The sequence below is a fragment of the Populus trichocarpa genome, chromosome 11, assembly GCF_000002775.5.
Source record: "Populus trichocarpa isolate Nisqually-1 chromosome 11, P.trichocarpa_v4.1, whole genome shotgun sequence".
Lineage (NCBI taxonomy): Eukaryota > Viridiplantae > Streptophyta > Magnoliopsida > Malpighiales > Salicaceae > Populus > Populus trichocarpa.
In genome coordinates this window covers 1,938,675-1,964,107 of record NC_037295.2, presented here as the reverse complement: position 1 = coordinate 1,964,107, position 25,433 = coordinate 1,938,675, and the positions used below count along the sequence as shown (strand labels likewise).

Here is a 25,433-nt window from a genome sequence, read left to right as displayed (position 1 = left end):
CCGATATGATGGAAACATATAAAACAAAACCTTGAGTGAACCCGGTAACCAACTTGGGTGAACAAATTGAACACATGACCTATGACATGAAATTAGGATGACCTCATAAACAGCAAAGCAAAAACAATTCCGGCAAAAAACACATTTGAAAATAAATGCTTTAAAAAATATCAAAGTCGACCCGGACTAATATTTCAGATATATAACTCAAGTCATGAGACTAGAGTGACCCCATTAAAGGCAAACCTGAAAAAATAAATAAGCATGATTCTTAACTAAACAAATATTAAGGGATGAAATTGAGTAAAAAAAAGTTAATAAAAAAACAATGCAAAACAAAACAAATAACAATTAAAAGAATTAGGACTAAATTCAACATAAAAACCAACTAAAATTAAATGTTAAGAAAATATTTAAATGAAATTAAATGTTTAGAGATGGAATTGAAAAAAAATAAATCAATTAAGAAAATGATTATAAAATAAAGAATTGGCACCAAACTTGACAAAAAAATTCAATGAAAATAAATGCTCAATGATGGAATTGAAGGAAAAAAAATAAATCAATAAAATGATTGAAAACAAAAAAACTGCAATTAAAAGAATGAAGACCAAATTTGATAAAAAAATTAACAAAATCAAACAACTAGCGACGAAATAAAAAATAAAACACAATTAGAAACAATCAATGTAAATAAAGCAATTGCAATAAAGAGAAGAAGCACTGAATCAAAAGAAAAAAGAAATTGAAGGGATGATATAATTTTTTGCATTACCAGCACGCAATCCAAGGAAGAAAGAGAAGGAAAAAAAAGAAATAAAGAAAAAAGTCATTTAGCATCAAACTAGACCTCACTATTATATATGCATCACCTAGGAGGAAGAGGAAACCGAGACGGATCAAATGATGTGTCAAAAGCTTAATTTCAACAACCGTCGTCAGCCGCACGCGATGCTTGAAGGCGGCGAACGTCAACACCCTTTTTTATGTGGACAAAACCAAAAATACCCCTATGACTAAATAACAATAAAAAAAACCTTTGTGAAATTACAACCAAACCCTTGAAATCAAGGCTAAAAAATTTAAATAGCAAGGTTAATGGAGTAATTCAATTGTTCATAAAATTATATAAAAAAATAAAAATGCCTCTTAGAAAATCACATTCAAGTCATTGAAGCCAAGACCAAGAAATTTGCATAGTAAGGGTACACGTGTAATTTAACTGTTCATGATAAAATTAAAATAATTATATGCCTCCTAGCTAGGGCAAAGATTTTGATTGTTTACTCTCTAAGAGCAATACGGTAATTGCACTGTTATGAAAAAAAATTAAAAGACGGTGTTGTCCCTAAACAAATCAAAAATAACAAATTAGCTGTGTGCAAAGACCATTCTACCTTTCAAGTAAAGCTTTAAAAATTAAATAATCAAGATTAAAAGTGTAATTTCACTGTAGCTCTAGACACATTTCACTGTGGATGAACTATAATGAAATATCCACGGGGTTTAATATTTTACATAATGTTAATATTTTGACAAGATCTTTGGTTATGCTGTCAAATTTCAATTGTATGTTTTGCCAACAATTCCTAAAACCACATAATGAATTTTTTTCGATTTATATGACTGTATTATAACTGTATTATGTATGCATGAATGAGAAATATACCCATTTTAATTAAGCAAATTAGAAAGAAAATATGATGTTATTTTGAAATTTTATAAAAACAATTAACAAAAACTAGTTGACTACAGATATAAATTACATAAAAAAGTGTGGCCCCTCATATAAGTTGATTGGTTCTTTGTAGTGTTTACAGTATAAGGATGACATTAGTAGAGGTAAACATTGAATCTCAAAAGTAATTATGGTGAAGACATTAGCTTCAATGTTGAAGACATGATATGACCTAACTTATGGTGAGGTATGAAGAGATTTAATTAATCATATTAGCTCGTTTGTCACACTAAGACTTGAAAAAGCCATTCTTCTTCCATAACAATTCATGACATGACATGCCATATCAATTTAACTTGTGGTGAGGAGTGGAGGAATTTAATCACATATGTGCATTCAGACTATGTTTCTGATTCTGAGAATGTTCATCTTTGGTTAAACACAAATTATTTCAATCCATTCAGTTTTGATTTTTGAAATGTTTGCAATTCGAAAACACATTATATTTTGTAACCAAATTTCTTTTTTGGCAAATGCAATGGACGTTCTAAATACTCATCTTATTTTTAGCGCAAGCAAGTTTCTTCTAACAAGGAGAAATCTACATATACACCCTTTCGTGGAACATTTTCACTTGATTATGTTCAATATTAAACATGTAACTAAGAAAATAATACAGGATTATTAAGTAAATAACTAAATAGTTTAGGCTTTAAAGGGGATTTAATCATATTTTGATTTGATCTTAGACCTGTTGTTGCCATAATTATTCAAGCCTTAGGTGCTCATTGGTTGTCATTCACGCAACACTTCATTATCATTGATAATTAGCAAGTTCCATATTAGTAAGCCGTCATCATCAGCCATCACAACAGAATAAATATTGCAATTAATCTTGTCACCATCATCATCTTAAAGCTTTGAATCTATGAGATTATTGTTTGGTATATGCTAGGTCTGGGGGCCGTGGTTGGCTACGGGCCGGATCAAAATCCAACAAAAAAAATAATATGAGGGTCACCTTTTTTTTGTATTTTTCACGTGATAAAATATTTAAAATGAAGATGAAAAACTTGATAAGTACATTAGATAAAATTAATCAAAAACCATGCCCGTTATTAAGCGAAAAACAAATTGGGGTGACTTGTTAGATATAATGAGTGAAGAGTGAATTAGTTGTCCTGTTTAAACGGCAATTCTGTTAAAAAAAATTAATGTTATCTTCGTTTTAACCCATTCTTAATCATAGCTTAAATATGAAACAACAGGTTGTCTAAGGATTAAATCACAAAAAGTATTTAGAAAGTGAAATGAAAAGATGGCAGCACTACATTAACTCGTGCTAATTTTCAAAATTAACGACTCGAGTAATGGACATGAACACAAAGAGTTGACCTGGTTGCAGTGTTTTTAAACCTGGCCCGGTGGTCGACCCGATCCAAGGCCCGGGTCACCAGGTCAACTCTAATTTTTTTTATAAATCAAAACGACGTCGTTTTGGTAAAAAATATTGTGTCAACGGGTTACAACCAAGTTTTTTACCAGTCCACTGGGTCACCGGGTCACCCGGGTTTTTAACTACCCTTATTTTTTCTTAAACCCGATCCAGTTTTAGCTCCGGGTTAGCAGGGTCCCAGGTCGCCCGCTGGGCCGGGTCGGGTTTAAAACTATGCCCGATTAGACAATCCACTTTTTTTCTTTTTTCTTCCCTTATTCTTATTTTGGCTAAGCCTTTATTGGGTCTCAACTGACCTAGAGTTCAACTAAAGAATAAAGATGAAATTTAAAAGGTAAGTAAATGTTGATGGATGAAACTAAAAAAATAATAGTTTAAAAAACAAAACAAAAAAACAAGCAAACCCTGGTGAATCTCCCATATTGAGATTAATCTTTTGAATTTATAACCTGTGAAATCCTAAATACTAGTTCAATTAAAAAACTGAATTCCCAATCAATTTAATATTAGAGAATGAAATTATATATATATAAAAATCTAAATATAAACAAATTGTCAAAGCTAAAAGAATAAGGATCAAATCTCATAGGAAAAAAAAACTCAAGAAGGATGAAAGTATAAGAAAAATTCAATTCTAAAAATCATATAAAACAAAATAAATGGCAATGAAAAGAACAGGGACCAAATCTAATAGTAAAAAGTCAAAGAAGAATAAAATTGAAAAATAAATAATTGTTAAATGATGAAACTAAAAAAAATATTAGCTTAAGAAAAGGATGGGGACCAAGCAATCCAGTGTGAATATTCTAAACTTGAGTTATTTTTTCAAACTTAAAATTCTTGAAATCCTAGACTTGAGTTCAATTAAGAAGCTTAATTTCCCACCAATTTAATATTGAATAATGAAATCGTTAAAAAAAAATATCAAAGAAAAAAGAATTGCACAAAAACAAAATGAGAACTAAATCACAAAGAAAAAAAGATCAAAGAATTATAAAATTGTAAAAAAAAAAAAACTTTAATTCTAATAATTTTCTAAAACAAAATAAATAACAATAAAAAAAAATAGGGATCAAATATGTCACATAGCAAATTAGAGGATAAAAAAAAAAAAACAAATCTAGTTCTATAAACTTTTCGGAAAAAAATATAAACGAAAAGAATATAAATTAAATTTAAAGGTAAAACAAATTTAAAATTTTGGAGTGTAACATGCAAGAAATCGAGATGAACTGAGAAAAGAAAAAAAAAATCTACCAACACTAAACTAGAAGTTATAACACCACACGCGTCGTCGTGGAAAGGAGGAGCCGCCAAGATGAATATAACCAGACTAAGAAAGCCTGACATTGATCCCCGAAAGCTTCCAAACACACCGAAGCTTGAAGACGACTATGGATTTCACCTGCTCCAACTTTTATTTTTTTCAATAGAGTGTTTGAACTCTCGATTTATGATCTATCATGACAGAGGCATAGGTGATTTATCTAAGAACCGACCATTTAATTCTCTAACCGATCATAGGAGGACGTACAAGTAGCATGCAGTTGCTAGCTATCTTTTTCATGAATATCGTCAACTTGTAAATGCCAAGGCTAAGGGACGTACGAATTCAGATTTTGAAAAATGGGGTGGCCAAAATGTAAAGTTTTGTTTTTGAGGGGGTCATTAATTAAATTAAGTACCTTTACAAATTTTATAAATCAAGGGTTATTTTGAAAACTTCTACTTTTTTTCAATATAATACTTCAAGTCATGGTGTATTTCAACATTTTCCTTTTTTGCTAAATAAAGTGCCATAATTTGTGGTTTGATGGCTAGCAATATATGTAGATTATTTACTATTCCTTGTCTAAATGTTCATCTCATTCATTGATATTGATAGACATATATATCAAGTTTAATTAGGTATTTGTATCTTTCATTTGATAAGACTAAAGCATTTGATGTGTTCAAGACCTATAAGGCTAAAGTATAGAAATAAATTGAAAAGACCATCAAGATTATAAGGTTGGATAGAGATGGGGAGTCGTATGGAAAGTAAAAAACAAAAATGTCACGTACATTTGCATTTGCAAAGTTCTTTAAATAAGTGTCTGGCACACCATTGTTATATTAAGAAACAAGGCTAAAACAAGCCTTCCGACAATGATATATATATATCAAGTTTCACAATATTATTGTCTCATGATTTTACTAAATATATTGTTTATCAATGTATATATCTTAATTAAGATTAATAGGAGCAAATATATTTTATCCTCTATGTAGATGAATTTTACTTGTAATTGGTGATTTGGGTTTTCTAAACCGGACAACATTTTTTTTTTAGAACTTTGATTTGAAAAATTTAAGGGAATCCTCTTATATCATTAACATAAAGACTCACTAAGATATATTTTAAAGAATATTAATTTTTTAAAAGGCCTAAAGAAAAAAAATTTAGAAAGAATTAGGATAGCAACTTAATTATGTATTTTAGTAATCGGGTGAGACTAATTAATTAGAATTAATAACCACAAAATACATTGAAAAATGAGTAATGAATAATACGAAGAAGAGCAACAACAGATGAAGAAGAGCTTGCTGCAGAATCTGTACTAGCGGTAGTAGCAGACTTGGAAAGATGCAACTCTGAAGGAGGAGAACCTGTGCCTACATAATGATCATCAGAAAAACATGCAGATGGTGACATAAGGGCAAGGCTATGTGACGGTGATATGGTGGTAGATAAGGGTGGGGAATTGGGTGATTTCTGTGGGGCAGAAGGGGCGGTCGAGCCGCTGGGAGGGGTGAATGGCGGGGCTGCTAGGTGAAAAACGGGGGAAGTAATCAAGGTGGGCAAGTTTGTAGGCTGGGTAGTGGTGGGTGTGGGTTGAGCTATCTGTTTAGATTTTGCAAGTGGAAACACATTTTCATGAAAACAAACATGACGGGAAACATATATACGTTGAGACGCTAAATCAAGATAACGATAATCAAGATGAGAGGAACTATATCTTAAGAACACACATGAAGAGGAACAGAAATTCAACTTATGAGCATGGTATAGATGCAAAAAAAAAAAAAAAAAACAGAGACACCCAAAAGTACATAGAAAATCATAATCAAGAGAACGAGTAAACAAACATTCAAAAGGAGACTGATTTTGGAGGACAAGAGTGGGCATGCGATTGATGAGATATACTAATGATTCAAATGCATAATTCCAAAATCATAACAGGGTACTACATTGTCCTAGGAGGGTAAGACCTGTTTCAACAATATAACGATGACGACGCTCAACACTGTCATTTTGTTTATATGTATGAGGACAAATTAACCGGTGATGAATACCAATAGTTTGAAAGAAAATGTTTAACTTGCGATATTCACCACCCCAATCAGTTTGAACAGATTTAATTTTGTGGGAAAACTGATGCTCAACAAGCAGTTGGAAACGTTGAAATATAGAAAACACATCTGATTTAGCAACAAGAGGATAATACCAGATATATTTTGTATGCGCATCGATAAAGATAACAAAGTAATGAAAACATAGGAGCAGGGCCCCAAACATCACTAAATATTAAATAAAGTGGAGCAGAAGTTTCATGATTTGTCGCAAAGACAAACAGAAGACTTGCCAAGAGAACAAGCTTGACATTGAACAAGAGAGCGCCTAGAAGTACACATTATTTTATTTTTGAAAACTAACAAATGAAAAATAAGGGAAGTAGGGTGACTCAATCGACGATGCCATATATCAACAGTCACAGAGACGCAAGGAGTCCTCGCTTGAGGAATAGCGGTGGCAGATGACTCAGAAAGAACGTAGAGACCATCATTGCTCTGACCGGAAAGGAGTACTGATTTAGTGGTGAGATCCTTTACATAAAACACAGAGGCATGAAATTCAAAATAAACATTGTTATCACGACGAAAATTTTGAACAGATAGCAATGGTTTGATAATATGAGGAACATGAAAAACATTAGATAATGTAAAGGTGTATTTAGGGGAATGTAACATGGCATGCCCAACATGGGATATGAGAAGACCCTTGTCACACTCGACATCTCGACGACCGTTTTGAAAATTTATTTTTTTGAAAAAAAACAGATATCTGACATCTTGTTCTTTTGGGGAAATGTCTTGCTTAAGGAGTCGCCACCTAGTATTATGGTCTAAAGAAGGTATTAGCACTCCTAACACCCTCTACCTGAGGTAAGCTGTATTACTGTTTTTGTCTTAAGTTGCTAAAAATTTGTTGGTTTATGCTCTGATGGTTTGCTTGTGATATTCCTGACTATGGCGTCTGTGAATATTCAACTAAAATATTTCCAATTTTGGCGTTGATAAATATTACGTAGCTAGAAAACAATAAATTTAAATCAGTATTTTTATTCTGACTCTGGCATCAGTAAATAAACCAATAACAAATTTATTTTTTATGCATGCATATATATATATATATATATACTTGTTTTTATTTTTTTATTTTTTATTTTTTTCCGGGCTAGGTCCAGCGCAGCCCATATGGGCTGGGCTGGACCCAGCCAGCCCGGCCCGGTCACTGGCCCAAGCCAGTGACAAAGGCACGCACCACGCGTGCGTGCAAAGTGAAAGACTAATTAAATTTCACGGCAACAGTGTCAAATGATATTGCAAAGCGGGAGAGAAGATTACCTGGACGCAGGAACGAAGACGATGGTGAAGCGCTTTCTGTGTGATCGGGTGACACTAGCCGGGCACCCGTTTCAACCTCCCCTTCGTTCTTCTGGCTTTGTTCTTTCTGTTTCTGAGGGTTCGGAGTGTTGAAGCTGGAGACAAATGCCCCGGCTGATCAATGCTTGCAGTTTCTCTGTTTTTTCCCTGTTCACTTTGGTTGCATTCTTCCTCCCTGTGGTTTTTTTTTCTCTGTTCGTGCTCTCCCTGTTTTTCTTTTCTCTGGTTTGTGTTTTTGGCTCTCTCTCTCTCGGTCCCTCTCTCTTCTGGTTTTTTTCTTCTTTACGTTTCTCCTTCCCCCCTGTTTCCCCTTTCTCTCTTTCGTTCATTCTCCTGGCTTTTTTCGTGTTCTAGCCCCGGGGTCCTTTCTGTTTTCTTTCCCTTTGTTTCGTTCTACTCGTGACCTCTCCCCCTTTCTGCTCAAACGTTCTTTGGCTTTTATAGCCAGAGACAAAAATGTCGTTTCTTCTAACCATAAAGTGTGGTAATTGCAGAAGGAATGGCTGTGCGGCGGAGGGCGTCCGTTTCGGTCAGGGAAGAAGATGAACAGCGCCTGGAGAAACGGCGCCGTTTTGGTGTTAACAGCTATTTGCGTTTTGACCCTTGACGTTTTGAACGTTTTGTAATTAAGCCCCTAGTTAAATTTTAATTGGACCCCTGCATTTCGGCGCATTTTACAAGTTAGTCCTTGGACTTTAATCTGTTGCAATTGTGCCCCCAATTAACCCCAAACTTTGGTATTTCTTCAATTAAGTCTATAATTTCATTAATTAAATTAATTCCAAATTCAATTAAGTGTAAAAACTTATCGATTCTTCAATTAAGCTTTTATTTGATTAATTAAATTAATTCCAAGTTCAATTAAGTCTCAAAACTTATCAATTCTCCAATTAAGTCCTTGATTTCAATAATTAAACTAATTTCAAATTCAATTAAATCCCAAACTTATCAATTCTTCAATTAGGCTCTTGATTTTGTTAATAAAACTAATCCAAAGTTTAATTAAATCTCAAAACTTCCAATCATGTTACCATTAACCCCAAATTTTAATTCATTCTTCATTTATTTCATTTTTTATTTTTTTTCATCATCATTTTTTTATTTTTTTCATCATTTTTTTATTATCAAAATTTTTCTTAGAAAATATAGTAAAAATAAATAATAAAAGAATAAAAAATTGGGTTATGACAACCTTTACCATCACCAACATGTAAGTGATCATTACCAAAATAGGGAGCAGAATCGGTCAGAGTTGCAAGATTAAGAGTAACATGCTGGTTCGCACCAGTATCCGGGAACAAATTTCCTGCAGAAACAGAACCAACAGTAAGATGAGCAGAGGGATGGTGGCTGCTACTGCGAAACTGAGCACATTAAGGGGTGGTGTGGCCGAAGGAGAAGCAGAGCTGACACTTGACAGTCTGCTCAAAAGGCCAGTGAGAAGGCCACTACCCAAAACTAGCAGACCGTCTTGTTTGCTGCCAGTTGCTTTGCTTCTAGTCTGCAGGGGCAGGAGAATGAACAACCAGAAAATCAGCCTTGTGCTGGCTGTTATACCGACTACTGTTGAGGCGCCAGGAGCCGCGTGACCGACCTCTATTACGGCTGAAATCAGACTGGTGTTGAGGCTGGGCAAGGTGAGCAGAGGGCAACAGAGAAGGTATGGGTAGTAGAGGCGGATTTGCAGTCATGGCTGGAAGAGAAGACTTGTACGGAAACTCATGAGTAAGAAGATGGTTGTGAAGATCAGCGTATGACAGCGGTTCTGCCTTGGTTACGAGACTATTAACCAAGTCTTTAAACTCACCGTGAAGACCACGAAATATGTAGAAGTTGAAGTCTTCAAGAGAAAGAGGTCGGCCAGCAGCAGCCAATTCATCAAATAATGACTTGGTGTGCTGTATGTATGTAGGAACTGAAGCATCTCCTTGCCGAAGATCTTTAAAGGATCTATGGAGTTGCATAATACGGGAATTCAACGGAGAAGCAAGCGCTTTCTCAAGAGTGCGCCAAACACAAGAATAAGTTTGTCAATCTACCACAAGATGCAGGATGTCTATGAAGAGAGAGGAGAGTAACGCGCTTAAAATAAATTGATCATGTTGCTTCTAACGAAGAAAAAAAGGGTTGATTGCCAAAGAAGAACCATCAGAACTGTCAGAAATCTGAGAGGAAGGACATGACACTGAGCCATCGATAAAGTGGAAAACACCTTGTCCAAGAAGATATGGCTTCATCTACGTTCGCCAATAGAGATAGTTGATGGTCGTAAGCTTCAATGAGACCACTTGATGAGTGTTGGACAACGCAACGATAGAAGGAGGTGTTGTCCCCATGATGTGGAGAGGGACGACAGAAACATGGGAGAAGGAACCAGGGGTCTGTGTAGCAGGTTGGGGTTGCTGCTGGTGGGAGAAGGAACCAACGGCAGGAGCTTCTAAGTGGCTGGCCGGCTGGGCTATACCGCCGGTTTGGTGGGGGAAGAAGGCGGCGGCAGCAGAGTCCATTTGGGAGAGGGAGAGAGGAGGTCGGCTGCAGGTGGGGAGAGGGGGAGAACAGTTCTGACGGCATAAGGTTCTGATACCCAGTTGAGAATAATTGAGAGGCTTGACCTATTGGTTAGCCAACCCTTTCTATATATATGTGTATGGCAATATACAATAGTAATGGTGGAGGTTACCACACAAGAGTATGACTGCAATATTTCCTATATAGGTACATTCTATAATATTATAACAAGACCAACAAAGATTTATTGTGATAATTTAGTTGTATTTTTTTTTTCTCCTAGAATAATAGGGGTAGAAATCAAAATAAGCACATCAACATTAATTATTTTTTTTTGAGAAAGAAAATGAAGGAATATGTAGTGGTTATTAAGCATATTAACCTGAATTAATTATTGCAAATCCCATGAATATATAAAGCATTATTGGAAAAAAAAAATATAAATAGAGATTATCTGCATTGAATCAAATGGGTTTAGCTAACCCATTTAATATTTGACTTTATTTTTTTTAGTTGATTGTTTATAAATGTTCTGTTTTTCTTAGATATTAATGTGATGTTTTTTTGCATATACAGTATTATTTTTAATATCCTTTGGAATATATACAAAATTAAACTTGAATGACTATTAAAAATTTATTCATAAAATTTATTTGTTCATTGAGTATTTATATAGAGGATGCAATATATTAGAATACATGAAAAGAAGTACTTGTTTGCTAAATATTGAGAAATAAAACCACTATGATTCATATATTTTATTCTTCATTTAAGTACGAACGTTTTTAGTATTAGATATTTCAGATTTATAAATGAATTCTCACTTTTAGATAGCATCGTGTAAAAAAACTATAGAGATCATATGAATCAAATGAGAGAATGGAAAAAATATTTACATTATTATATATTTTTAATTTTATATAAAATTCATAAGTGACGATTAAAGTCTTAGAACCTATTAGATCGTCGAGTATGGCCATGTTGCCTGTGATTTATCCATCTTTGGCATAAAGTTCTATTGAATGAGAAATTGTTTCGTAAGTTTATTCTACCAATTCACTAAGTTTAGTCAATAAATAACATATTAATGAACATGATAATCATTTACGGTCCATTAACTTTTTATACAAGTGTTATGTCACTGTTGGTTTTGTTTATAAATAATTAATAGATAAATTTTATTAAACAATTTCTTTTTATTTGTCATGCATTCATCTTTCATTGGAAAAAAAAGAGGAAGAAAACAAATACTAAAATTAGTACAAAGCCAAAATAGATTTATCAAGCTAATTTCGAGGTTGTTTGTCTACGCGGCTGCGGCTGTGTTTTATTTAAAACGCAGTCCGCAACCGTTTGATAATAATAAAACTTATTTTACTATGCATGGATCCACATGTTTTTTGCGTTTAAAACGCTGGAAAGAAAAAGCAACGAAAACCTGCTTTGCATGCACTGTAGAAACCTGCGGACAGTGCAATTCACTGCTGTTCACGAGTGAATTGCACTATTCACGTGAACAGTGCAATTCACTTGCACTGTTCTCAGTTTTTTTTTTTTTTTAAGTGTGTTAATTGTATTAATTTTTTTTTAAAAAAAAAACTAGTTTAGAGAATTAAATTCATTCGCGATGTGAACAATATTTTTTTCTTGAAAAACTAGTATAAAGTGAATTAAATTTACGCGCACAGTAATATCAATTTTATATCTGATAATATTTTATCTAATTTTATTACACGCTCAAAAAGTTATGAAAACTGTAGTTCTTATCGGATGAATTTTGGAGGTAATGGAATTATAAATAGTTTAATGGAATCATAAAAAATATTTTATATAAAGTATTATTTTTTTCATGATGTAATAAGAGTAATTAATTTTACAATATTTAAATTTAAAACCATCAATATTAATATATTTTTTAAAAAATTATTTTATAACCTCAATTTCAAAAACATTCTTAATCAAACACATTAAACTACTTTTTCTTAAACCTCAATTTCAAACACAGTTTTAACCAAACACCTATTTTTTCAAACCAACCTCAACTAAAAGTACTTTTTATAAACAACTTTTTTTAAACCACAACCACAACAGCTACCGCAATACCAAACACACTCTTCATAGTCAGATCAACCCACTTCGTTTTTAATAAAATACTAAAAAAATATTATTTTACTAAAACAACTTCTGTTTGAATCTTCTTTTGTACGCAAAAACTAAAGAACATAAGCATGAGGTTAGTGAAAGCTTAATTTGTATCTCAGAAGTAAAACTGCCTCTGACTCTTTGCAAATAGTGACTCAAAATTAAAAGGCATATGTATCTCAAAATTTTAAGCAGCTAAAAGAATCAGGTTATACTTCTATTTTCTTCTTATTGCATGCATCTGTAGTCTTCAATTTACATATCTTGGTTACTTAACAATAACTTTTATGCTGACTTAATCTAGAAATACAGAGAAGTATAGTTATGAAGGAAATAAATAATAATTACATAATTATCTAAAATAGGAAATAAACATAACATATAGGATATATAATAACTACATGTTTTTGTATATTGTTTCTTGATGCTGCAGTATTTGCTTTATTAATTTTTAGTATCTTCAATATCTGCAACTATCTATAACTTATACTGTAATCTTTAAGACTTAATTTGATCATTCAAATGTGTGATTAGTGTTAGACAGACAGTGAAGGTCAACAGTAATTTTGAAGGCAAGAACACCATTGTACAGTCGAAGATGATGCAACTGTTTGAGCCACAAAATGCAAGTTCAGGAGTTGTTTGGCTACCTAGCTACGAATCCTACAAGACATTGCAAAGTTATGGAATTGTTAGAAAATCCGAAGAGTATGAGTTATTTGTTCATGATGGGAACTTGAAGCAGATGCTTAATTCTGAGCATGGCGTTGACATTAGGACCATCAAATTCAAAATGAGCAATAACGATAACCTTGATGATATATATATATAAAAAAAAAAAATGAGCAATAACGATAACCTTGATGATAACATATATATGGGATTATAACATAAAACCTTGGAGTCACACTTATGTATGATGTGGTGAATTTGTGAGAAATAAATAGCTATATGTAGAGGTGAGAATCAATTTGTTTAGTTCGGTTTATTCCAAAAAATCCAACCGAAGCAAATGTTTTTTTTTTTAAATCTTGAATTAAATGATTTGATTCAATTTGGCTTTTTATTTAAAAAACCAAATTAGTCAATCGGTCTTTTAACTTGGTTTTTTTATAGGTTTTAATGTAATAAACCTGATTTTATTTTTACTTTTTTTTATTTTCTATTAAAACAAAATTGGTCTTGTATGGCTAGGTATAATTTTATTTTTTTCAGTTTCTCAAATCTAAAATCGAAACTCTCTTTGAAAAAAAACTTTTCTAATCATTTTTTTGATTTGATATCTGGAATTAGTTTTTCAATTAATTTTATCTTCTTCTTTTTTTTAACTAATTTGATTTTTTGTCCCCCCTAGCTATATGATTTATATTTAGGAGGAGGAATATACTGCACCAGCTACATGTATGGAATAAAGGTTATTGAATGCAATAGAAATAGAAGGGTGGGCTAGTGCCCATAACTTAAGGCTCAAATGTTTTGGTAATAAATAAAAGGCTTTGTTGGGCCTATTTTAAATATTATGTCTTGGGTCTAAAAATAAAAATCATTACCCGAAAATAAATACAGCACATATTGTGGATATCAAACCTCAAATATTTATGTTGAAAAGGAACTCATATATGCATGAATGAATAGCCGTAAAAGCAACAAACCACTCAAATATGTTGATACGGTAGAATTTAGAATATATGAGCTATTGGATATAAACTAGTTATGTGCCGTGCTATGCTGTGCGATTCATAATATCTTTTTGAGGAATATTTTTGGTTGCCTCTAATTTTTCATCCCATTTTTAAAGTATTTTCAAGATGAAATCAACAAATAAGCAAAAAACAGCAAAAACCCCTAAAAAATATGTTGTTGATGTATTTGTGTTGTTTTCAATATTTTCAGCGTTGTCTCAAAAATATTTAAATTTCAAATGTCTTTCTAACGTGTTCGGTTTTTAACATGTTATTTTTAAAATCATTGATTTTTTTCATTGAGTCGATGTTGATATTGCTCTTTTAAAATAAATTCAAAATACAAATGTTGAATTAAGCAATTGAGAAAAAAGATAAAATTTTCTACGTATAAATAGATGTTGAGACACACAAAATGGAGGAGGGAGTCATTACAAAAAAATTAAACAAAAGAAGATACAAAAAAGAAAACCACATATACATTTTTCTAAACCTAGTTGCCACCTAACAACCCCCTCTCTATTGCCAAAAGTGAACCACCCCTTCACCCCCACTAGCCACTGGCCAGATGCCACCATTTACTTCTTCCCTAACACAAACTTTCCTTCTCCCCTGACCATCAACTCCCTCTCTCAACCATTACGTCAGTCATCATTTCTTTTTCTCCTAGTATACCCAAACCAGCCTTTTACCTCCCAAAATAAACTTAAATTGTAGTTTATAGTTTTTACACAAGTTGATTATACTTTTCATCAAAATAAATTTATGATCTTTTAATTTTACATTTTAACCTCTATAAAATTAAATTAAAAATCAGCAGGCTAAAATTGAGCTATAACATGTATTAATAAAAAAAAAACAAAGCAAAAGGTAATATAATGCAACCAATGTTTAAAAACACCATAAAACATGAAAGAATAGACTAGAAATGTGCCTTAAGGAAATCATTTACTAGGCTAAATGAATGTCTTATACATTTCAAGCTCAAACAATGGTTGATGTCCTTTGGTTCTTCCTTTTCCAAGCTTGTCGTTTTCTCTCAAAGTTGAAAAAATCATTGTACTAGGCTCTTAAATTTTCACACTTAAAGTTCATTTATCAATCTTTTCCGATGTTATCTCTCTCCTTCTTCTAACCCTTCTGCCTTGATTTTCCAAGGGTATTTATATGTTTTCAAGTTAGGATTTTGATGGATCCAATCAAAGATTGATCATCATTCATAAATAAAAATAGAATGATTTTGGACAAATCATAACAGTTAAAAACTTTGTCATTGGCTGGTTTTGCAATGATAGTTTTGTAACAAATTCAAAGATGGTTTTTTGGCAAAACTTTGAGGCCAAAGTGAGTTTTTTTCCCCTTATGATCTTGATAGAAAGGCTATAAACCCTTGATAAAAACCCTCTGAGTAGCTTTGAAGTGTGAACACGCAAAAAAAAATTGGTGGATTTGCAAAATAGGTATCACACTCACCGATGACCGAGTTACCCACTTTCAAGACTTTGTCAGGGTAATTCTGACATCATCACCATTGAATACCACCTGAAAATTGTAGAAGGAGTGCACATCTTTTGTTTGGATCCAACCTCACGTGATTCAGAGGTCTACAGCTTCACATCTATATGTTTGAATGTACCAACTCGATCAGCCTAAAATCTGAAAATGCAGTGAGGGTTTATTGGGGATGAGATGTTGTTGAGATCATTGAAGAAAATAAGATGCAAATGTTTGATGAGAGTAACTGATCTTTGTAAAGATGGTGTTTCTCATTTGAATGGTGGTGATTAAACCCTTTGAGGTGGTCGGAGACGCCACATTCATTCGATTGAAATTGCATGCTTGATCAACTTAAACTACCAAAGAAAAAGATAAATAGTGGTCAAATGGCGTGTTGTCTAGGCTAAACCCTAAAATTAAGGTTTTTAACTTGGGATTTAATGAATTTTAATTTAGTCAATGTTCTTCCAATTTCTTTTAATTGCACCTGTAATTGTCTCTTAATATTTACTTTTTATGCAATTTCACCCCTATCAAACTCAATTGTTAACCCCAAAGTTCTATACCCTTTTCCAATTAGGTCCTTGGTTCTCGAATTATGCAAATTGACACTCAATTGACCATCAAACTTTCATTTTTTTTAATTTGGCCTTGATTTTGTAGATTTAAGTTCTCGGAGTCCTGTGCCTTTTACAATTTGATCATTGGTTTTGAATTTCTTCAATCAAGTCCCTAATTACCCATCAAACTTCAATATTTATGCAATTAAGCCTCTAATTTGACCAAATTAACTCTTTTAAAATTGTAATTCAACCCCAAGACTTTAATTTCTTCTAATTTAGGCCTAAATTGACTTCATAAACCATTTTTTTATAATTAAGCCCTCAATAAATTCAACGAAACCTTGAAAATCCCAATTAAGTTATTAAACACTTAATTTTGAATTTTTCTTCCCCAATTGGATTTTTCTTGTTAATAAAGCCTTCATCAGTCAAAATTAAACCGTTAATTTTTCAATTTTGGATATTTTGATCCTCCTCAACCAGGTTTTTTTTTTTTTTTGCAATTTTCAGGAGATTCTTCATGTTCTTCCCACTAATGTATATTTTTTTCTAACTTTTTTAATTATTTAGTTTTTTTCTTTTGTATTTTGTATTTTTTGTATATTTATATGGGGTCCCAAAATGGGTAACAACAATCCTGATCTTATAATTCATGTTTGGTAAGTTAACCCGAGTTGACTCGACTTATTTTTTAGTTAAATTTAATTTTTAATTTCATCATTCAACATTGGGTTGATTGAGAATTTAGTTTAATATTTTTTTATTTTTTTATAGTGTTATTATGATCCGAGTCAATATAATATATAGTCTTTTCAATATTGTAAAAAACATTTGTCCTGATTTTTTAAGTCAAACTATATTTTTATCAGTTGTTTGGGTTGTCTTTGAATCTATTAAATTGATTATGTCACGTTAGATTAATCCCCACATAATTTAATTGTCTTTGCTAAAATAAAACTTAACAACACCTAAATAATTGTTTAATATTTAAAAATGATCAAACCTGTATCTAACATAGAATATTCATCTAGTTATAATAAAAGCTAAATGGTATGGGAAAATCACTATAGATCAAGAGAGCTTTTACTGTGGATTATAATAATAGTTTCATTTTTAATCTCTCATCTTTTTGCGAGCAGATAAACGTTTCTTTGGCTTTCTTCCACAAGGATATTCAGGTTTTTTCAATTTACAAGTATAGTCAAATAATGCTTTTAGCCTCAGAAAAGGCAAAAAAGAAGCTTTGCTTTTGGGGGAATTTTGGTATTTTAACATGGATATTTTGTATAATAAAGAGGAACATGAGGGGCATTTTAGTATTTCACAATGTATTTGTTATTTTTTAATCGAAAAGCAACGGGTTTGTGTTCTTTACGCCCCAGCAAGTAGGCGATGCCCGTGCCATTAAGAAAGCGTGTATGACGCTTCCCGATCACCATGGCCATCTGTCATCTAATTGGATGTGCATTCGTGCACTCTTTCACATGGTGTGGCGCGTGTAGACAGATAATGGTTGAATTGTAGCCGGTGATTGATTGTTTGTGTTTTTTCTTTCTTTTCTCTCTCCCGATAACTAAAGTGCACAATTATCCTCTTTGTTTGTTGTTTGTCAAATTAGATATATATTTTTCAGACCCAAGGTGTTTAGGTCTCGCATGAGTGTCATACTCAAACACCTTGGGTCTCACATGCTTGCCAAACTCATGCTCTTAGGTCTGAAATTGTTACTGGACCCAAGTAATTTAGGTCTAGACCCAAGCGTCTGGGCCTAACAACCATGCCAGACACATGTGCCCGAGTCTTTCAGACCCACATGCCTGGGTCTGCCAGACCCACGTCTAGGTCAAAAAAATCTAAAATTTTTCGAAAGCACAATTGAACTGCAAAAATAAACACTACCTCATTCAAGTATGATTTTTCATTCATATGCAGTAGAACATAACTACAAACTCTTTTTTATTTTTTGCAACTTATTTTATAAATTTGTTATATTTGAAAATGAAAGAATATATAAAAAATGTTAAGTTCTAAATGATTTATTTCAAGTCTTTAAAAATAAACTTTCTTTTTTTTGTATGCATTGTGGATGAAAATATTAATTTTGTGTTTCCATCCAGGTGGTGGACAGTTTTTCAAAGGGTTCATGTATTTTTAAATTTGAGATGTTGTTGCATAATCTAATTGTCAAAGTTTGTTAGGGATTATTAAAAAACATTTAGTGAATTTTAGAGATGCGTGTTAATATCTCAAAATAGAAGAAAGAAATATAGAAAAGATAAAATTATATTTGGTTAAAAAGACAAAGTTGAAAATACAAAATAAATTTGTTTTTAGAACAATTATAAATGTATTCTTATATTTTTAGAAGAAAGTGCATGGGTTTGGCATGGTTGTCAAGCCTAGGTGCTAGGATCATGCTAGACCTAGGCATGGGTCTTACATTGCTGCTAGACCAAAAACGCCTGGATCAGACATTGCTATCAGATCTTGGCGCGTGTTTGACACTACTGTCAGACTCAAGTATCTTGGGTCTATGCTTGGATTTGACATTATTGCTAGATTCATGTTTCTTAGATCTGACAAAGAATTAAATGAATATTTAAAAATTAACTCATTTGATTAGGTTTAGTGACAATATTAAACTATTTTTTATATTTGTTATATTTTTAACATTTAAAAAAATTTAATATTAAGCGAAGTGCGGATACATATACTAGTTGATTCTAAAAGTTATGTGGTGGTAAAATTTAGAATAGTAAATGATAAGGGGGGTATTTTTAAAGATTTCCTTTTCTTCTTCACTTTTCCTTTCCCAACTCATAATTAATGAATAAAAAAAAACAACTTGCAACTAATTATATGCTTAGGCCCACCAATAATGGCCGAAGCCGAACCCATAATTAGTTTCCTAAAAAATCCAAAAACAAACGTCTTCCCACTGTTACAATCCACCGTCACGAATCCCTGTGATAAACCCATCCAAATACAAAACGGTCACCAAATCCCGTCATAACCACCTTCACTCCGTCAAATATCGGTCACCAAATTCTTTGCAGAAACGAAAGGCTATCCTATATTCCAAACCTTGCCGTCTCAGTTAGGCTTAACAACACGTGGACCAACCCCATTAGCTCTTTCCATCACCGCCTCTCCTTTGCCGTAACCACCTGGGCTTCCTTCACTCCTATAAAACTCGGTCCCCGGACTCTTCTTCTCACACAATTGCACCCTTACAAATTCTTCTTTCTTTTTTTTCTAAAGAAAAAACATGCAGATCTTCGTGAAAACCCTCACCGGCAAGACCATCACTCTGGAGGTGGAGAGCAGCGACACCATCGACAACGTCAAGGCCAAGATTCAAGACAAGGAAGGCATCCCACCGGATCAACAGCGTCTAATATTCGCTGGAAAGCAGCTCGAAGATGGCCGAACTTTGGCCGATTACAATATTCAGAAGGAGAGCACCCTCCATCTTGTCCTCCGTCTCCGAGGAGGTATGCAGATATTCGTCAAGACCTTGACCGGGAAGACCATTACTCTCGAGGTCGAGAGCAGCGACACCATCGACAACGTTAAGGCAAAAATTCAAGACAAGGAAGGAATCCCACCAGACCAACAACGTTTGATCTTCGCTGGGAAACAACTTGAGGATGGTCGGACTCTAGCTGATTATAATATTCAGAAGGAGTCGACCCTTCATCTTGTGCTCAGGCTCCGTGGAGGGATGCAGATTTTTGTGAAGACCCTAACCGGAAAGACTATTACGCTGGAGGTGGAGAGCAGCGACACCATCGACAACGTCAAGGCGAAGATTCAGGACAAGGAGGGGATCCCACCGGACCAGCAAAGGCTGATCTTTGCTGGGAAGCAGTTGGAGGATGGAAGGACTTTGGCTGATTATAATATCCAGAAAGAGTCTACTCTTCACCTTGTCTTACGCCTTCGCGGTGGCATCTAAGGGTCTCTGGTTCTGCTCAATGTTTTCTATTATGTCATGTGTGATTGGCCATCTAAGGCCTTAAGAATACTGTTTTTAAGTTTCCTAATGATTGAATAAAAGTCTCAGCAATTTCTGGTTCATATTGATTTCTATTCATGCTCCTACGATGATTTATCTTAATGTTATCAAAATCCAAAATTGTGTTGGACTTTTAGTTGGACCTTATAGAGGATCTACATATATTCTTTTCATCTACAAAAAATCCTACTTTGAATCCCTGTTTTTCCCTTAACTGGAGTTTGAACTGTCCAGAAAACCAGATAGAATCCTGCAATTATAATATAGTAATTTAGTCCCAGTTATATCTTTGATAAATTTCGAGTCTTGAATGCAAACCATCTAAACAGTCCAAAAAGAGGGGAGCGTCCTCCAGAATGGAAATCAAGGGAGCTGGATCTGCGAGAATCCTAAGGTCGGATTCAGTAGGTCAGAGTTTGTTTGTGTGTGATGATGATAAAGAGAGAATCTCACCAACATAAAAACAGAGCTGTGGCGGAAAGCCATATTTCCATTTTCTCACTTGTCTCAAGATCAGGTACTTTTTTTCTTAGATTAAAATCGTTACTTTTGTTCTGAGGTTCATTTGGGCTATAATGTTTTCATCTTATGCTTTAACATCTATAATGTTTATGATACTGTATTTTATTTACCTGATTGATGTAAGAACAGTTTAAATCAAATATCAAGAAGAGTTTATTATTGTTATTGAATGAAGAATACATGTAAATATATATAGTACTGGATCAACAAATCTGCCTATAATATTACTCCTGTAACTAGGAAAAAAATAGTGTTGTTGCTATAATCATTCTATCCTACAATATACATTAATACTATAATTAGGAAAGAATCCTGCAGAAAAGGAAACCTGCAGAACAGGAAAGAATAATAAAAAATCCTGCAGAGGAGGAAAGAATCATAATATTTCAACAAGAACTTCGTCTTTATCGAATCACTCAAGTTTTTTTGTGGCCTATCATCTAGTGGTTGAAATTGCATGGACTGTTAGAAACAGTTGATGGGGTATTTTGTTGCCAGGAATTTGGAAATCTCAGTCCTTGGAATACGGTTTTGCATTAGGTATGCATTCGTGCAAATGAATTGTTAAATACTTGGCAAAGGGACACAAAAAGACTTTTAGATTGTAAGCCAGTGTAGGCTTTGAAAGAAATCCATTAATCAGGAGGTTTAATCATTTACCAATTTCTATATAATACTGGACAAGAAAAGATCCTTTTTCCCACTAGAAGATTCGTTGTTCCAGGCATGGGGCTCAAAATTTGCAGAAATTGCAAAGCATTGTTTTCTGCTGACAGAAATGGATGTGTGCTATTTCTATTGAAATCCAAACTTTATCTGGATTATGTGTGACCTTAGCCATGAGTTCCTCTTTGAAAGCATGAGTAAAGTAACACTAAGCAATAGAATAGGTCGATGGTCACAGCACATTCATCTCGGATCTAGCAAGGTTGGAGATGGTTATGCCATTCTGTCAAATGCTGAAGTATGTTCCTTCTAGTTATCATTCGGAATGCACATTGACATGGTCATCAAGCGAACTCTCATTCTGGATATAGGGGACTGGCCATTGTCTACATCTTACTGTTTGCATTTATTTATCACTTCGGTAAAAATATTGGTGAATTCATGTCACTGGGGAGCTAAATGGACTAGTTTGTTTTACTTTATTGCAGCAGGGAGTGTCTCCTTATATTTAAAAGAATATGGCATATTTGCTACTACCCTGCAGCTGCTGACAGCCAAGATAATGTCTGAACTTCACATTTCTGACTCGCTATCCTTTTGGTATGTCCTCCTCTCCCGGCCTATCATTCATTTTTCCTGGTGCATGAAAACCAATGGCAGGCCCTTATCATGGAGCACATGTATGCCATCCTCTTAAATTCAATCCATGCATTACTACTGCCATTGTTTTGATCTCAGCCAGAAAGGGAAAAAAATTATCAGCTAAAAGAACAATAACAGTCACTTTTGCCATGACAGCATAGATAATTTGACCTTAATCAGGAAACCCATTTATCAAAGTCAAGGATAAAACGAGCATGCGGTATATCCTCTAAGGAATCAGCTGAAGTAAATGCTAAGGATTCAGGTGCGGGGAGCAGGGAATATGAGCGTGCTTCATCCCTCGTATCCATTAGCTGAAGCATAGAAGCATGAAATCCAAAAATAACAAGGAAAATCACAAAAACTACTAAAATCACGATTCTAAACAGATTTTCAAATATCTAAAAATCCGACCAATAGCGATTCCATAAAATCTATAGGAAAATGATCTTCGAAAACTCCTTTAAAAATTTAAGCGTGATCCAACAGTCGAATAAAAAATTATAGTCTTTTTGAGTCATTATTCTAGTTTGACACAATCTCCTCTTGAATCTAGACCTATCACAGTAGTTTATAAATGTATTTATTAAATCATCCATATAATCCACTTGAAATAAATCATTATCTAGTTATTAGTTATAACAGAAATACACCTAACTATCCAAAATTACTTAATATCTCAAGCTGAATACAGGGGCGGAGAGCATGGAATGCGAGCGTGCTTGCATCCAGTGTTAATGGTAGGAAAAGCCTGACAAATATCAAGGGTCTTAAGATAAAAACTTGGCTATAATAAGACCAAGAGTTCTTCTGGAATTGTGTCGTGGTCCAGGAAATCCTTTGTTGCTATTGTCTGTTATATCACAATCTTCCCTTTTCTTGTTCCATTTTTTACATGCAAAGGGAAGAAAGACAGATCCTCGTATTCATGGCTTTTAAGCAACCGCGACAGCCGCGCGGAATATGAGCGTGCTTGCATCCACCGTGAAATGGTGGGAAAAGCCCAACAACCATTCAGGGTTTGAAGAATGAACATAGCTATAATAAGACCAAGAGTCCTGCTGCACCATGGCCCAGGAGCTCCTTTGTTGTTATTGTCTGTTATATAACAATCTTCCTTTTTCTTGTTCCATTTTTTAATATCGAAGACAAGAAAAACAGATAATCAGATTCATGGTTTTTAACAATATATTTAGAATTTATTGAATTGAATTCAACTTAGATATTTTAATAAAATCTCATGTTTAAAAACTTTCTAAGTGTAAAGAATTGAATTTCAAATGAAATTTAATTTAATCTCTGAAAATTAATACTACAAAAGTAAACTAGAGGGCAACCTTTCTAATTCATAGTTTCCCATTTATTTACAATTTCAAAGTGAAGATATAAAATATTAAAATTATTTTTAAAAAATATTCATTTACTCTTTTTTTATATATATTTAATGAAATTTGATGAAAATAATAAAGATAATATAGAGATCTCCATACATGTGATTCTGCCATTGCTGATACATTAAAGTTTTAATAAAAGATTGTATGGACTCTTTGACATTACCATCCCTCATGCATTACATACTGCTGTTTACCTCATAAGTTCTAGTTCAAATTTGTTGCTAATCTTAACACTTTTTTTTTCTTTATTAGATTCCATCCTTAAGACATTAGCCTTCGTGAAAGGGAACTGTTTTTCCCTTATTTCCATGCGATGGCTATGTATATCAGTGCAATTTTGTGTTTGGTTCTACTGTTCTAGGTATATCATAGAAGGCTGTAACTTAGGTTGAGTTAATGATCTGAATAACTAGATTAAGTTTGGCTCATAAGCCTGTAAATTCTATCAAATTATGCTTGAACTTATTGAAAGTCTTAGTGCTATGAACGTATCATCTTTACATTAGGTATGCATTCGTGCAAATGAATTGTTAAATACTTGGCAAAGGGACAAAAAAAGACTTGTAGATTGTAAGCCAGTGTAGGCTTTGAAAGAAATCCATTAATCAGGAGGTTTAATTATTTACCAATTTCTATATAAAACTGGACAAGAAAAGATCTTTTTTCCCACTAGAAGATTCGTTGTTCCAGGCATGGGGCTCAAAATTTGCAGAAATTGCAAAGCATTGTTTTCTGCTGACAGAAATGGATGTGTGCTATTTCTATTGAAATCCAAACTTTATCTGGATTATGTGTGACCTTAGCCATGAGTTCCTCTTTGAAAGCATGAGTAAAGTAACACTAAGCAATAGAATAGGTCGATGGTCACAGCACATTCATCTCGGATCTAGCAAGGTTGGAGATGGTTATGCCATTCTGTCAAATGCTGAAGTATGTTCCTTCTAGTTATCATTCGGAATGCACATTGACATGGTCATCAAGCGAACTCTCATTTTGGATATAGGGGAGTGGCCATTGTCTACATCTTACTGTTTGCATTTATTTATCACTTCGGTAAAAATATTGGTGAATTCATGTCACTGGGAAGAGCTACATGGACTAGTTTCTTTTACTTTATTGCAGCAGGGAGTGTCTCCTTTTATTTAAAAGAATATGGCATATTTGCTACTACCCTGCAGCTGCTGACAACCAAGCTAATGTCTGAACTTCACATTTCTGACTCGCTATCCTTTTGGTATGTCCTCCTCTCCCTATCATTCATTTTTCCTGGTGCATGAAAACCAATGGCAGGCCCTTATCATGGAGCACATGTATGCCATCCTCTTAAATTCAATCCATGCATTACTACTGCTATTGTTTTGATCTCAGCCAGAAAGGGAAAAAAATTATCAGCTAAAAGAACAATAACAGTCACTTTTTCCATGACAGCATAGATAATTTGACCTTAATCAGGAAACCCATTTATCAAAGTCAAGGATAAAACGAGCATGCGGTATATCCTCTAAGGAATCAGCTGAAGTAAATGCTAAGGATTCAGGTGCGAGGAGCAGGGAATATGAGCGTGCTTCATCCCTCATATCCATTAGCTGAAGCATATCGATATTGCAGGCGGAAGTTATATACAGCAACAAACAAAGAAAAAACAAGTAAATTTTAATAAGCGAATTAAAGAGACTCAAGATGTAAATTCAAATTAGTAAATTTTATTTTCTCTAGAAATAATAATCTTCTAAGAGGTTTACAAAGTTTTAAATAGGCTAAAAATACTATCTCAACTAGAAAACAAAATAAAAATCTAAATGATAAAGGAAAGAAGTATGAAATCTAAAAATAACAAAAAAAATCACAAAAACTGAAAAAATCATGACTTAAGGCAAGATTTTCAAAATCTAAAAATTCGACCAGTAACAATTCCATAAGATCTATAAGAAAACGATCTTCAAAAACTCTTATAAAAA

At 33.4% G+C, this 25,433-nt stretch overlaps 1 protein-coding gene across 1 annotated transcript; it reads left to right on the top strand.

The window, feature by feature from the left end:
* The first annotated feature begins 19,320 nt into the window (after positions 1–19,320).
* On the top strand, positions 19,321–20,313 carry LOC7485436 (polyubiquitin 11). The gene has a single exon (XM_002317177.3). The coding sequence runs from the start codon at positions 19,502–19,504 to the stop codon at positions 20,189–20,191; it is 690 nt and encodes a 229-aa protein (XP_002317213.1). The 5' UTR covers positions 19,321–19,501; the 3' UTR covers positions 20,192–20,313.
* The last annotated feature ends 5,120 nt before the right edge of the window (positions 20,314–25,433 follow it).

Excerpts from the sequence above, each read along its gene's own strand:
- LOC7485436 (XM_002317177.3), top strand. The coding sequence starts at position 19,502 with ATGCAGATCTTCGTGAAAACCCTCACCGGCAAGACCATCACTCTGGAG.